Raw genomic sequence first — 16,801 nt, 5'->3', positions numbered from 1 at the left:
GTGGGGACACGTCTTGGGACCAAGCTGTCCAGCCTCCCTGGCTCCAGCAGGGGAAAAGCACAGCCTGGAGCTATAGAAATGGGTGCCACTCTTCCCCTACCTAGGGAGCTTAGGCAGCTGTGAGTCCCAGTGCTGGCTGCTGCCCCTCCCCCAAGGAGCTCAAATGGCTTAGACAGCAGGCAGCTGGTTGCCCTTCCCCTCCGCCCCCCGCCCCCAACCCCTCCCCCGGGAGTTCAGTAGGCTTAAGCAGATTCCAGCTGAGAGGCTGTTAAGAATCTGCTGGTTCCGGGGTTGGGACACTAGACCCCGGTGGCGTGGGTTCGCAAGTGGGATCTTCTGATCTGTAGGTTGCACAGTTTCTTTGGCTGGGTAGCACGCTCATTTACCATCTCCCTTGGCTGGGAGGAGGTGGTTCCCCTTCCCTGTGTGGCCCTCAGGTAGGCCACCGCCCCGCGCTGTTCTTCCTTCTCTCCATGGGTCACAACAGTCTTCTAGTCAATTTTGATGAGAGAACATGGATACCTTGATTGCTAGTGAAGGATTCACTCGCTTATTATGGTTTTTTCTATGGGAGCCTCTGAATTCCGCTGTTTCCAGTCGGCCGTCTTGGCCCCGCCCCCCAGACCTTCTTATTAGTTTTTAATAATGACAGAAGAGAGAGAATGAAGCCAGAGAGAGAAGCCTGAGCTGTGACCTGCAATGGAGCAGCCCTGCTCCTGACTCGTGTGGTCCAGCAGATGTCTGGTGTTCCTCTCTCCCTGTCAGAAGGCCTCCTCTCGTCCTGGAGGTGATGGAGTGCAGACCGTTCAGAGATGTCATTCATCTTTAGGAATGGAGCCCCAGTCCCCCACTGAAAGGTGATGGGACAGCTTCAAGGAAGAATGATGGGATAATGGCGGAAAGTCCGGTGCGCTTGTTATGTGTGTTTTAACCTATGAGAGACATTAGTGACGTGCTGCTGTAAGCATCGGCACCTAGGTCCAAGGATCAGGTTGACCAGGGCCATTTCAGAACCCATAGAATGCGCAGAGGCCGCTTTCTCTTGCCGAAAACCTGCACACAGAATGTCATACCCCACAGCTGGTGCCCAGGCAATGTTTCAGACATGGGTGGGTATAATTAGGCTGTTCCGTCCTGCTGCCTGAGAGCCTATGCAACATTAATTCTCTGTTGGAACGGTTGTTCCTTTTCTTGTAGACAATCCAAGGGTCAGAAGCACAGCCCCCTGTGGACTCCCGAGGAATGTGAATCTGACCCTTTTTTTACTGCTTCTTATTTCCAAGGACTTTTACTTCCTGTAAAATGCCCCTGGAATGCTGACCTGGCATGCAAATAGTCTTTTTTTTTTTTTTTTAAAGAAGTGTGATTTTCTGTATGGAGTCAGATGTTTGTGAATCGCACACATACAGTATGATAAGGTAGAAACCCCATCAAAACTAAGTTGTCTTAGATAGGAGACTTTATTTTTTACTAGCAGAACTCAAAATTAACTTTAAAAATGAATCTTTTAAAGTGATTACTCTAAACCAGAAACCATGTTCTGGACTAGAACATTGAGATATGAAAATTCCAGATGCAGGGCCCTAAAACCTTATTTCCCCTTTTTTGTGGTCTTGATTCTCTTGAACCTGAAATGAAAGTGGCCTTACCTCTGTGTTAGAAACCCGTGTGTACACATAACAGGTTCGAGATTGGCAGACTGTCCAAATAGGCATGCCAAGTCCACATTTATCCACTTGCCAAACATCTCATAAGTAGCTATTTACATCACAAATGTGCCATGATACTGAAATGATCAAGAAACGTTCTCTGCCTTCAGGGAACTACAGACACTGAAGGAAAGACAATAAAATTGATGATTACAATGCAGTGTGATGAGTCCCAAATCTGTGCATAAACAGGGTATTATGGGAGTGATAAGTAGAGCTAACATGTGTCAGGCATTGTGCTAAGCACTTCACGTGCATAGTGTTATTAATATTTGCAACTGCCCACTGAAGCAGTTATTGTTGTATTGCCATTTTGCAGCTGAAGAAACTAGGGTTTAGAGAGCATAAATCATTTCTTCAAGGTCACAGTATGAGTAAGTAGCACAGCCAGTGTGTGAATCAGAAACTTTCAAGGCAGTGCTCAAGTTTATGAACACTTTAAGAATACAAAGGAGAGAATGAGAGACAAAAGGGCAAGGAGGATGGTTCTGGAGCTTGAGACTTGAGGTTGCCTATGAGTTTGGATAAAACAGAAGAGATGAAGCAAGGCCCCTCTGGGTGGCGGATGCTGAATGAGCAAAGGTTTCAAAGAATGCAAGTGCATGGCAGCACTGAGGAAGTAGATGAGATTGAAATGGCATTGAGAAAAGGGTGTGGGGGAGAGCCAGTTTATTATTTTAATTCTACAAACCTTTCTTTTGACTTCAAAATCCCCTTTCAAGGGTCATGTTTTATTAGCTTCTATTTTAGTAACTGCTTAACACTTTAGAAGGAATGTCTTGTATAATATCCAACCCTGAGGAAAGGACCAGTTTTACCCAAGTCTGCCTTCTCTCTACAGAAAGGAAATCACCTCTCTCACCACTCTTAGAATTGCTAACGGTTGATGATTCCTGGTTTAGGTTAAACTGGAAATTACACACATATGTCTGTTTCTCTGGCAACATTTCTCTAACCCAGATGAATCGTGTTGATATTAAAACACAAAATTCAATGACTTAGGGTGTCCCCATTGGTTTGAGTTGGAGAAGTCCTGATAAAACATATTGAAATAATTTTATAAGAACTCTTAGAGTTTGGCAACTTTGAAAAATAAAGGAGTAGATTTTCTTTTCTACTTCTCTAGTCTGGAGTAATTTTTCCATGCAGCCAAGTGAATGGATTTTGAGTAGAAAACTGCAAACCATCTGAAAAGGTCAAATGTAAATTAGTCACTTGGAGCAATAACCACATGAGCTGGATGCCTGTCATTAATTATTTACCTTTATCATTTACATGCTGATAAACTTTTGAGTACTTGAGGGCTGTCACTTTGTGAGGGACATGCTTTATGATCTAAATGGCAAAAAATTAAAAACTTGACAATATTAAGTGTTGGTGAAAGTTGTGGGTGAAACAGGTACTATCAGGGCTGATAAGGAAGCAAATTGGTAACAGCATTTTGAAGGACAATTTCTGGTACCTAGTAAAATAAAATATATATTTCCCTTTCTACCCTGTTGAGAAAAGAATGTAAAACAATCTCTGATGTCCCTCAACATGGGAATATCTAGATAATTTTGATAGAGCCATACTCTAGAATACAATGCTGCATTTAAAATCAACAAATGAGTCTTCTTATGTACACTAACATATTTAAAGCTGAAAACATATTATTGACTAATAAAAGAAAAATCCTACCATATAGATACATTTAATATAACTTTGTGTAAATAAACACAAAATACAATGAAACAAAATAATTTAAAAATCTAAAGGCTAGGGAACATTGATAAAAAGGTGACCTAGGAAGTGGTGAAAGCACTGAGATTGGTGGGTATAGGGTGGTCAGGGAACCTACACTTACTGGTAACTGTTTTACTTAACCCTAGCAGTTTAAACAAATAAAGTTTGATATTCCAATGTCTTAACACCATAGAAAGGTATTTTTTGCTCCAAAGTCCAAATGAGTTCTCCCCAAATGTGGCAGTTCCCCCTCCTGGTGGTAACTTAGGAAACCAGAGGCTCCTCCATTTCCTGACTCCTCCATCCTTAGGGCAGTGAGCAGGGCGGGGAGGTCTCTGGAATCTGCCCACTGTGTCTTCAGTGTCTGGATGTCAGAGATAGGGAGATAGTGCACCAGCTACACACAGAATGATTTTACTGGCCTGTCTGGAAGTGGGATTTCCCTTCTTGACATCTATTCTGTTGAACAAAATGAAAACAATGGAAGTGTCCATTAGGCACTGGCCACAACTCTGTCATAAGACAGCACTGAGCTAAAAGGGAGTTTGATAATTCTGTAAGGTCTAACTCAACACCTGGAGAAAAGAATCAATTTTATTGTGACGAGCTAGTAAGTACCTGTGAGAGTAATATGGTGTTTTTTTTGTTTTTTTGTTTTTTGCACATGTATTACTAATGTGACTTAAAAACTAATTATAATTAAATCAAGACATAGAAATTACCAACATTGGTTGATCAAAAACAAAAAGTGTTCCACTTTATTCCACCCTAACTCCAAGTAAGCTATGTAGTTTTACTTCTCTGATCATGGAATTTCTCTCCTATTAAAAGGGAGGTGTGGAATATAATCATGGATAACCTCATTACTTTTATTAAATAATTGTCAGCATTTTATATTTTATTTTTTCCCACATCTGTTAAGTGCCATTCATGATCACTAATCAAGAGCTAATCAGTATTACCATAACTGGGATCATCCTACTCGAATCAGAGAAACATGTTAAGTACGTTCCTTTTTAATGATTTTTTTAAAAAAAATATAGAACTAGCTAAAGTTGCATTTGAAGACCTTCAGGAATCCATTGGGATTAGGAGATGCTGCTAGGAATTGCTGGACTAAACCTTTTGCTGGCCTTATCTTTCTAACTTAGCATCCAGCAAGTGGCTCAAATAGAGCACTGCTTTCACTGACATTTGTGAAAGGAATGAATTAATTCATAAGTTAAATTTATCCAAAAATGTGGTGTATGTGTGCATAAGAGAAAGTAAGGTTTATACTAGGAGTGCAAAAGGTGTTCGATAATTGAATCATTCTCTAAAGGAAAATTACTTTATTACTGAAAAGGCATACAGTCGAATTAGACATTTATCAGGATTAAAAAGAAAAAAGTCATAAAACCAAGGAATAGAATAATAGTTTGTTTTTCTTTCCATAGCAAGTAACAAGATCTCAAATCAACATTTAGTACTTCCCCTAGTCCTAGATACATTCCCTAAAACTATCAAGGGGAAAAAAGAATGCTCGCTACTTCCCTCATTATTTAAAATTTTTCTGAAAGTTCTGTTATACATATATATATATATATATATATTTTCTCATGTTATTGCAAAGTTATTGCTATATATATATAAGAATATATATATTCTCATGTTATTGCAATGGTTAGAACAGGACTATATATAGGAAAGGAGAATCTATATATAGGTAAGGAGAAAGGGAACAAAAATATCAATATTTGGGAATAGTGGATTATTTTGCCTAGAAAACTTTTTAAAACATTCCCAAAAAGCTATTAATATTAATGAATATTCAGTTAAATGCCTGGGCTACAAATAGAAATACAAGTTTTAAAATTCCATTAACCATTTAGCGTAACTAAAATATTCAAGGATCTTAAGAAATGTTAAGTATCCAAATATAGAAAACTACAAACCTCAGAGGGTGCAACATATTTGTTGGCCAGGCACTATGGCTCATGCCTGTAATCCCAGCCTTTTGGGAAGCCAAGGCAGGAGGATCTACTGAGGCCAGGAGTTCAAGACCAGCTGGACCCCGTCTCTATAAAGAAGTAAAAAATTTAGCCTGTCATGGTGGCACCTGTGTTCTCAGCCCACTTGGGTGTCTGAGGCAGGAGGATTCTTTGAGCCCAGGAGTTTGAGGTTACAGTGAGCTATGACTGCATCACTGCACTCTAGCCCAGGTGACGGAGTGAGACCCTTTTTCTAAAAGAAAGAACAAAGAAAAACTATGGAATTTTTAAAAGATAAAAATAAAGATTTAAACAACTGGACATACATTTCATATTCCTTTATAGGAAGATTGGATATTTTAAAGATGCCAACTTTTTCTTAGTACATTTAATTTAATTTGAATCAATTTCTCTCCCTATTTCTTTTTTGAATTTAACATAATTATTTTAAGGTTCATATGAAGAATAAAAAACAGAGTACAGTTATGAAAATGCTGACATAAAAGAGTAATACAGAGGGCAAAAATAAATCTGTCAGACGTAAACTACATCTTAAAGTTTTAATAACTAAAAGACTATTGTATCGTCATAAGGAGAGAGCAGGAGCTCTATGTAATGCAGTAGCTCATCCGGACGAGATCCTCCAAGGTATAAATATATAACATCTGACCAAGGCAGCAGCCTAGATCATGGGAATATACCACCTTCTCTAACTAATGCTGTTGCTTCTGCCGGGACCACTCTCTTGCTGCGTCCTCTGTGCCTGATTAACATCTCTGCATCCCTTAGCTCAGGTCTTTCTCTGACACCTCACTCTCTCCACATGGACTCTGCACTATCTTTACAAGCCATTAGTAACACAGCATGGACTTATTATGGAAGTCATTAGAGGATTTCAATTTCATACTTACAGGGTGTTTGATTCATGTTAAGAAGTCCAGTTAGAAGGAGGTCTCCATTGCTCTGGACTTCTCCTATACAATGTTATTGTCAGTACTTTAGATCAAAGTCGAAAGAGTTTTGCCACCATGAAAGACACACATGTAGAAGAAATAGCCCATAGTATCACTGACAGAATCAAGATCCACAATAACCTGAATATGTCGAAGTAATGGGTTCAATTAAATGAGATGAATTCTATCAGGTTTACATGTAAGCTTCTATGACTTGAGACCTATAAATTCACATATTTATTGCATTGACTTATTCATTATTGTGTGTCAGACAATGGGGAAACAGGAGAGACAAGATGGAGCCATGACACATATCGCGCATGCCCTTAATTGGTGAATTAATGATGCTAAGAATTGCTTGATCCAAAGCTCTGTAACAGCAGGAGTGAGGTCTGTCTTGGTCATCCTTGTTTCTCTAGCACTTAGCATCTACTGCAAGGTAGGGTGACTGAAGTCTTGGTCAAGTTATTAAAAATTTGGTAGGTAGAAGTGGAAGAAAAAATGCCTATTTATAAGAGGATCAAAAATTTTTATGGTGTTTTGAGACCATGTTGGCAGCTGGAAAATGCATTTAGGAAAAACAGAGTAAATTATATCATTGGCTAAAATCTTTCAATGTCTTGACATTGCACTAAGGATAAAATGGAAGCCATTTGCCGTGGTTTAGAAAGTCCCACATAATCTGACCTTGCCTCTTTCTGTGACCTCATCTCTATCATCTTGTTCTCTTTGACCACCCTCCTGCCACAAAGCCTTCTTTCTGATACTGTAGCACACTAAACTCGTTCAATCAAAATTCATTCCTGTCTTAGGGCTTTTGCCCCTGTGGTTCTTGGGCCTGGACCTCTTTAATTCCAGATCTTCGCACGGCTTTGTTCAATTGGGACTCACCTCCATCATCACTTTTTCATGGCAGCCTTCCAGGCTGGCCAATCTAAACTAGTTGGCCTTCCCGAGCTATCAAGTTTATTCTCTGTCTCCTTACTTGTCTATTTCTAGCACCTAGAACAATATCTGGCCTGTAGTAGTTACTTAATAAGTATATATGAAATAAATGAATCTTTGAAATCACAAGACAGGTCATCAGAGAGAAAATATTCAAGTAAATTAGTTTGAGAAAATAAGTAAAAGGCATATTAGAATGAAAGTCATGCCAATTTATAAAAGTAAAATTAATTAATTAATTCGACTTGCATTCCCTTCACCAAGAACAACAAGATCTACCTTGAACTAGTATCACCCCCATCACAGGTCAAGCATATTTTACTTCCATTGTTTTGGCTATATATAATGGTTATTTACCATAAATAAAATCATCAGTCTTGTTTATCTCACTCCTAGGAGCATATTCATTTGTATGTCAGCATAATGCATTTACTGATTTCTGAATACAGATAAGTTTAAAGTTTAATGACTCTTGGTGTTTATTATGTATCTGAATAATAGAATTTCCATTTGGATTTTTGAGATATAGCAGAATTACAGTAGCTTTAGCAGAACCACATAAAACTACCCAGATTTAGCCAACGAATTTATCTATTTTCATGTTTAGATAAAAATTTTTTAAATCCTAGTATGGTAAATAATTTTAATATAATTAAGTTTACCTAATTAAAAACATGTGCTTGGTTATATAGTTCTCTCTTTTCAGAGTTGCAAAATCATCAGCTAAATAGTGATAATGTGTTAAATGGCATTAATATATTGTTAGTTACAAATTTTCCTCTTACTCCACATTTTATGAAAATCAGACTCTCAACCCCTTTTGTTTCTTGGAAGTGAATTGTCTTTGAAACATAGAAATTGCAGCATTTAAAACTGTAATTCACGCCCTGAAATTAAAAAGTCTTACATTAGATGATGGTTTCTCAAAAGGCTTGTAGAACTTCAGAGCACTTAAACATAAACTTGAGAATTGCAGTTTGGTAAGGGTATTTACCAAGAGCTTAGAGTCCCACCTAACAGACTTCCAGAGAGTTAGAAATTCTCAAAATAAGAAATAATCACTACATTGATTTCCTTAAAAGTATTTGTGTATATCTGTTTTAACACAACCTCACCAGCTTTATGTTGTAATCCTTTTGTTATTATTTTAACTTTGTACTTCAACAACTAGTTCGAGTATTTTCATATGTGGTTATTTTCTACATGCAGTTTCTTTCATGTGAATTACTTATAAACATCCTTAAGTTTTTTTTAATGAATTTCATAATTACTAAAAGAGATAAAATGCTCTAAAAGGCAGACCTTCTGCTTTGGGGAGGAGGCACAGTAGTTTATGTCTTCTATATGAGCTCCCAGCTTGTATTACACCATTTTGTTTCTAAACAAGGAAAAAAGTTAATTAACATCAATGAATATCCTGTAGATATCCTAATATCTACAAGTAATACCTACAAGAAAAGATAGAAGTTAGATCCTGCCTCCACCACACCATCACCCTATCAACTTCCATAGCAAGAATTTCTGGGGAGTAGGGATGGATGTAAACAAAACAGAACAACAATGAAAATCTCCCTAAGGAGCTTGAAAGCAGGGATCCACAGCTCAATTAGCTATGAATTAAATCTTAGCTATTTCTGGACTAATCATATTTACCTATAAAGTGTAACATTCTTTATACACATTTCAACACCTGAATAATTTAATGTGTGATTTTCTTTTATCTTTCATGAATACATAGATAAATAATGTATGGTATATTTTACTCACCTAACATCACAGAAAATCTTCCTGTGTTCTCTGGCTCTCCACACTTCCCAACTTTTGGACCTTTGATCTAAATGTGTCAGAAAAATACCATCGCCTTTATAATCTACTATAATCTTAATCTCACTCCAACAATATTCAGAAGACATAATCCTTTTCATAGGAGCACAATGTAGATTTATGTATATCAATATTTAAATTATTTTAATTCCAGGGATTAAAGTATAAATGTAAAGTGTAACTTTGACATATGATTGTAACAGTATAAAATCTAAATAGATTTGGAACTGGTGTGGCTGTCGAGTTAGGTGACCGCTGAACCTAAATCTGAAATGTTCACTGATTTAGTCATTTATATCTGACTGTGCCATGCAGTGGCATGGTTGACTGCAGTAAAAGAACATGCTCATCTCAGAGCTTCAGAAATAATAAAATCGTACACTGAATTCAGGATACAGGAGATACTGATAAAGAGTTCAAAATCATAAACCCATTTTTATGCTTTATCAGCGATCACATCGTGTTATAGATACTTAAATACTTGCTACCTCTCCTGATAGAAATGAATTTGAAAGACAGGGACAAAAATCTAATTCAAATTCAAAAATGAATTTGAAAGAGAGGGACAAAAATTTGTGTTTGCAGCATCGACCGTCAACCATGGAGCTTTATACCTACTCCAGGTTCAGTGAATGTTTACAGAAGAAATTGATGAATGATCAATAGAATGATTTCTTCAGGCACATGGGATTTTGTTCTGGCTGTCTGTCCCATTCACTGCGCATTATTTATATATTGCACATTGCGTGCGTATGTGCATGGTGTATGTGTGTGTTTCTTGTATTTTTTATTGCTCTCCCTTGTAGAACAGAAGCTCTTGGCAAGTATAGTCTCTGTGGGAAGCAGAATAATGCCCCCTGCAAGGTATCCGTGTTTGAATTCCTGGTATCTGTGAATGTGACCTTACATGGCAAAAGGGGCTTTGCAGATCTGATAAGTTAAGGATCTTGAGATGGCAGATTATCCTGAATTCTTTGGGTGGATTCAGGGCAATCACAAGGATCCTGAAAGTCAAGAGGGAGGCAGAAGACGGAGTGAGAATGATGCCTCGCCAGGCCCCAACTTCCCACTATAAGTTTTGAAGATGGAGGAAGGGGCCACATGAAAGGTGTGTGAACATCCTCTAGATGATGAAACAAACAAGAAAATAGATTCTCCCTGAGAACCTCCAGAAAGGAATTCAGCCCTGCTGACAACCTGACTTCAGCCCAGCAAGCCCTATGTCTGATTGTCGGGACTATGAAATAATAAGTTTGTGGTGCTGTAGGCCACTATGTTGGTGGTAATTTGTTACAGCAACAACAGGAAACTAATACAATCTCTGACACCTTTTTAATCTCCTGCAGCTTCTAACACAGTGTGTTGCAGAGAGAGCCAGATATCTCTTGTAGCTGATCGCTCTCATCACTTCCTCTTTATTCTCTCAGTGTTTACCACCCTGCCCATGCTGGAACAGGACTGCAGTGGTCAGGATTTCTCTATTTGCAAATGACAGAAATCTAACACGAACTAGCTTGAGCCAATTTAAAAAAAAAAAAAAAGAAAGAAAGAAAAGGAGGTGAGCACCTCGCATAAGTGTGACCTCTGAGGGATGGCATTGGCTTTATTCCCAGCTGAGACTAGGGCCCAAATCAGCCCATGAAGACTCTCTGTCAATTTGCTTTGCTTTTCTTCTGTATTCAGGCTCCTATATTTCCATGACTAGAAAGTTTTTCCTGGCAAAACTTCCCTCTTTCTTTCAGGGAAGGATTCTTATTTGACTAACTTGTGGTTAGCGTGGTTGAAAGGGGCTGCAGTTATCTATTGATACATTAAAAAAACACCTCAACACATGTTGACTTAAAATACAAATATTTATTTTATTTACTTATGTTTCTGAAATTTGTGCAAGGTATGTCAGGGACAGCTCATCTCTGCTCCACGTGACACCAGCTTGAGGCAGCTCAATTGGAGCTCAAGGATTCACTTCCTGGACAGCTTCTCCCATGCAAGTTAGTGCTGTTTGTTGGCTGGAAGCTCAGCTGGGGTTGCTGGCTGGAAGACTCAGTTCTCCTTCACATGACCTCTCCACATGGCTAGGTTGGGCTTCTCATGGTATGGCAGTCTTAGAGTAGTAAGACTTTGTACATAGCAACTGACTTCTTCCTGAGAACAAAGTGAAAGTTTCGAGTTCTTTTAAAGGTGTAGCCCAAAACTGATACAAGGATACTCATGCCACATTCAGTTGATTACAGCAGATCACAGGGCCAAGCTCAGATTTATGGAGAGGGGACTACGTACACAAGGGCGTGAATACCATTGTCATGGTTTACTTGGAGCACCGAACTGTGGGTTTAGTCTGCTATGGTGGATAATGAACCTTTGTGACTAATGGTCTGAACAGGACCATGGGAAAATGGGAGGGCAGGCTCACAAAGGAAACAGGGCTGAAAACAAACCTCCAGTATCCATGGCAACCATTTCCTAGAGTGATAGAAATTATTCAATAAAGCAAAGCTGTGTTTCTCTTTAAGTGTATTTACTACATAATTTGTACATTTTCTGGATTTGGGGAAGTAATTTAAAACTTAGGTTTAAACTTAAAGACTCTCAAACCTTTTTCCCATTCAACTTTTCTTATATTATGAATGAAAACGATGGTGATATATAGCAAACAGTGCTCTAAAGGAATTAACTTGTGCAGGATTCATGATAAATAAAGTATAATGTTACTAATCCAATGGTGGTTATTTGCCATAACCTTTTTAATGTGACAATTCTTTGGCCTACATCTGCATTTTTATGGTTTGCATTTATTCTCAATGGTATGAATCCCAAATTGTCAAATTACTTAGGCTGATTTATGATAATTAGCTTTAAGTTAGAATATTTGAAATGCATTCAATTAATTTTATCTGTTTAGTGAAGTACAATATGGATTTTAGCATTACAAAGTTTTCTTTATAATATTAGCTATGCATTTGTTAAAGGACATGGTGGACTCAAATTACTCTCATTTGAATTTTATATTTAGAAAATGAGCATGCAGTATTGGAGATTAGGCAGTATTAAGAAAATGTATGTAGAAAGATTATCTAGGATGGAATCACCGAAAATCCTGGAATATTTAGCAGACACTTGTTGACTGATTTTACCTGCAGCAAATATGAGGCAATAACAACTGTGTAAATTATTTAGAGACTAGTCATCCATATGGGGATTCCTTAAAATCATTTCAGAAAACAATTTGGCAGGGTATTTTCTTTATACTTATTTTTTCCAAGTACATGTACAAAAGAGATATAGATCCACACAAAGTGGATTATCACTGATTCTTTTAAAATGAAATTAAATATTTTAAAACATTCAAGTGACGATTGGGTGATCTTTCCTAGCTAAAGCTTTCTTTGGTAGTTTATTTATCTTAAATATTATTTTTGTCTTTCAAAGGGTATTATATAGTGAATGTAAGAGATTTATTAAAAACCTTGGATTGCTTGAGAGTGCTTTAGAACTTTGCCTTAAAATCTGCACATAGGCAAAATTCCTGATATTATGAGTTGGGATTTCCAGTGTAAGAGGATTTCAAATCACTGCTGAAAAAAGGGCTTGTTACAGATTTCTAAGCGTCCTGTATCAGAAAGGCCCAGCTACTTACACAATCGCTGAAACTAAAATGGGACAGGACCAGACACATGGAATGAAAGAGACCAATTTAGACCAAGTGAAAGGTATCAACTTCTCTTAAAATTAGCCTTTTATTCTAGAGAGAGATCTTACACAGCTCCAAAAGCAGATAGAATAATCAGTATTTACATAGTTATGGATCTCTTTGTATATGGAGATGGGAATTATTTTGTAAAGATTTCCATTGTTTAAAGCAGTTGGAGACATAGTGTTTGGAAGAGCAGTTATTTGGGTGTTTATAGACATGCAGTTAGAGACCCCAAATATTTACTTACAAGTCACGTGACCTTGAAGCATTCAAAATAACCTTTATTTCCCCTCCATAATAACATTTTTGGATCTCAGTCCTGCACTCTCTTGGGGTTGTTCTGAAGATACAGTGAGAGAATACCAAAATACTTTACACACTACAAAGCATTATGTTATTAAAATTTATATTATCACTAGTAACAATAAAAATAAAACATGACTGGGTAACTGGCCTATACATACATGATGCATTAAAAAAATCCAAGCAGATTGGAAGTGTCTTATTTTTATAAACATGTTCACTCCAAAAGTATACAAGGTCCAAAGTAGTTCATGCATTTCCCCCCTATTATTTTTAAAGTACTAACCCTTATTTTATTGACTTGCAGTGGACACAAAATCTAGAGAGATGACCGGACGCATTTTTCCTGAATAGTTGGGGATTATATTTTATTAACTGCAACCCAGAAGGGTCATGGCTGTTTTTAAAGAGAAATTTGCCCCCTGGTATGGTTTCTTGAGATGATCAGTAACCGGTTTTAGGAGGTTTGGCAATGGTGTTGGGTGTGTGGGGCTGGTGGGATATTTTTGTTAATGGTTTGTTTCTCTGTGTTTCTCTCCCAGCTATCGGCAGGACCCTCATCCCCCGTTACTTTAGCACTGTGTTTGAAGGAGGGGTGACCGACCTGTATTACATTCTCAAACACTCGAAAGAGTCATACCACAACTCATCCATCACGGTGGACTGCGACCAGTGTACCATGGTCACCCAGCACGGGAAGCCCATGTTTACCAAGGTACAGGACAGGCTCTGTCACATGCCCGGCTTTTCCTACTCTGAGTGCATTAAAGAATAATAATTATGGTTTTCCTATGGAACCTGGGGCTGATTGCTCATCTCCCAGACACTTTCAACACCATGAGAGAATCTTTCTTGTTTGTGACATGGCTTGACTCTTGGGGTGAACACTGTTCTAAGATGTGTGCATGAGATTCTGAGCACATGAAAATCAAAGAGGAGGGAGCCCAAAACTAAGAGGAAGAGAGGTTCTACTGCCTTTTAAATTTTAGTTGCTAGATTAGAATTGTTGTTTTATACAAAAGATCTACTATAGCTGAAAGAACATATCCTATTTTTGCGTGGTCAGCACTGTATTTCAGCTTTGTTACTGAAATAACTTTTTAGAGCTGGATTCAAATTTGAATAAGGGAAGAATCCTCTAACCATGACCCAACTGTAATCTGTAAGGAACATAAAAACTTTAAAATGTCAATGAAATTAGGGAATTCAACAAGCAGCTGAACAAGTATACTTACAAAAGAGTGAATGAGGGGAAGGCAAGTGTCAGGATCAGATTATCACAATGTTTGAGGCTGAATTCAAAGCCCCACGAAGGCTATGAAATGAAAAATAGAAGAGATGGAGATTTAACCTCATCTTCTATACATTTTAGATCTATGATCCTTGCCCTACATAGGAAATTGACATATGGAATATTCCCTCTCACCAAAGACCTTTCTGGAACACTACAGATAATCTCTTTATGTCCTTTTGCAGGTAGAAAAATTAGTAAGAACAAATATTTAATCACAGAATCTGACAAACAGAAGTTTATTTTAATGAACACTAGTTTACTGCATTTTGACTAAGACTCAACATGAAACTAATTTGTGATATTAATGATAGCTATCTCTTTTAGTTCAAAACACAAATGACAACGCTCTCTTTATACTTAGGAGAGGTTGAATCATCAGGGTTAATTGCAGAAGCCCAATGTATAAAACTGAAGATGTGTTTATTACTTATGCAATTTTGCTGCAAGAATAAAAATATAATGTTTCTTATTTATTCATTGATCTTTTTGGTATAGTTTCATCTCTCCAGTGCCCATGCTGGTGTACAAAACCAAAGGCAAAGGAAATGGTTGTAAAATGCAAAAACAAATCATCAAATACCATTGATTCTACGGCATCTTAATTTTGTCCGTAGACTTTTTTAAATGTAGGAAAGGGTAGGGTTTTTCTTTTTTCCTGTTCTAACAGGCAGAGAGGAGAGTTGTCATTTAGTCACAAAGAAGCTTCACACTGGATGCAGAAGTCCTGGCTGACAAGAGACTTTTGCTACATGGAAAGTAATGATCACTTGAATGATGGTTTAATCTGCCCATGTCTCACTTCATTCTGGAGATGCAGAACATTTACATAATCTTGTAGATCAGACGGACATGTAAGCCATTCATTTTGCAAGCCATTCATTTCTAGTGTTACAAAGTCTTAGCATTGCAGAGAAAGCCTTTCTCTGCTCCTTCATTATTGTTTTTTTTTTTTCTTTTTTCCTCTAGGCTTAATGTTATTTTTAGGTAATTCAAGAGAAACATACCAACTCCTTATGCTGTAAGGGGAAAAAAAATCCATGATAATTAAATTAAAAACTTTGCTGTAATTAAGGAGCTGCTTCCAAAGCCAGTAGCCATTGAAAATAAAAATGTATTTTGTAGTAGTCCTTTTATATATTTACTCAATTTCTTTCTCAGGCCAAAACTGATTCATAAATGGACATAGCTGCTCTGAAAGTTTAGTGCTGAACATTTGGGACTTGTTTTAGATCGAAAAGAATCCCATTCTTCAGATGAATCGATAAAGTGTTATTTTCATTCAAATCCAGAAACTGAGGTTTTCCTGTGTTGCATTCTTTCTTATCCTGAAATTTTCCTCTCAGATAATGAGTGATTTGTTCAGGTATCTAAGGTGGTCACCAGAAACACCTGAGCACTCCCCTGAACACAGCTCCCTTGCCCCAAGCAGCAATTGTTTGGACCACCCATCTGATGCGACTCCAAGGAAGTATATTTGCCGACTCTTGAAATGAATATTTCCATACCGTGATGAAAAATATCACTTTCTGGGAAATGGAGCTCAGTTTCATGGACTTAGTCCAGATGCTAATTATGCACATTTATTTTTAGGAAATTTGAAAGGATCCATTTTTTTTTTCTTTTTTTCCTCTCTCAATTTTTTGTTTTTTGTTTTTTTTTGCTCCTTGGTGATTATTATAATACTCAAAAAACTTTCCATTGTTATTTTTCTTATATTAATTAAAAATAACTCATTTACATGTAATAAAATATCATGGCTGTTTACTACAAAACAGTGGGCTAATGACCTTTCAGACCTTTTTACAAAGAAAAAGGGTCCAGAAGCCAATGCTTATTTTTAAAGGGAAGCCTGCTATTAGTACTTAGCATATTATGTGCAGGCAGCATCACAGTGTTCTAATTTAGGCTATCAATAAACTCTCATTCCCCAAATAGCATTTGACCCAGTGGTTCTGAGTTGCTTTTATGAAAATTTGGTCAACTGGTGAATCAAAAATCAGTCGCAATCCTAATCAACAGAAATATTAACTATTCCTCAGGAGTATCATGAGCATTTTGCAATTTCCTGATACCAGGAACATTATTGATTATGGATAAATGTGTAATTAGAATTTTAAAACACACATTATAAAGCCTTTCTTTTATGTTTTCAGTTTTTTAATCAAATAGAAAACAAGGTTTAATAATCAGAAGAGCAGACATCAAGGTTTTCAGAATTAAAGACTCTGAGTAATATTTATATTTGAGGATGTGAACACTGGTGGATTCTGGGAGGAACACTTTCTAGGGTACATTCTTGGGGTTAATTTTAGATTTTACACACTGAAACAAAGTTATGGCCATTATTGGACACCCTTTTCATCTCTATAAAGATTGGTTTATGT

At 37.3% G+C, this 16,801-nt stretch overlaps 1 protein-coding gene across 11 annotated transcripts in view; it reads left to right on the top strand.

Moving 5' to 3' along the window:
• Nucleotides 1–16,801, top strand: part of LDB2 (LIM domain binding 2) — a 397,279-nt gene that overhangs the window by 289,505 nt on the left and 90,973 nt on the right. For all 11 annotated transcript variants that reach the window (XM_003826806.5, XM_008952150.4, XM_008952155.4 and 8 more), the window contains exon 3: nt 13,666–13,838. In XM_003826806.5, coding sequence (XP_003826854.1) covers nt 13,666–13,838 — 173 coding nt within the window. The remainder of the gene's footprint in view (nt 1–13,665; nt 13,839–16,801) is intronic.

The sequence above is a fragment of the Pan paniscus genome, chromosome 3 (assembly GCF_029289425.2).
Source record: "Pan paniscus chromosome 3, NHGRI_mPanPan1-v2.0_pri, whole genome shotgun sequence".
Taxonomy (NCBI): domain Eukaryota; kingdom Metazoa; phylum Chordata; class Mammalia; order Primates; family Hominidae; genus Pan; species Pan paniscus.
The sequence above is the reverse complement of the archived record's forward strand: the minus strand, read 5'-3'. Positions and strand labels throughout refer to the sequence as shown.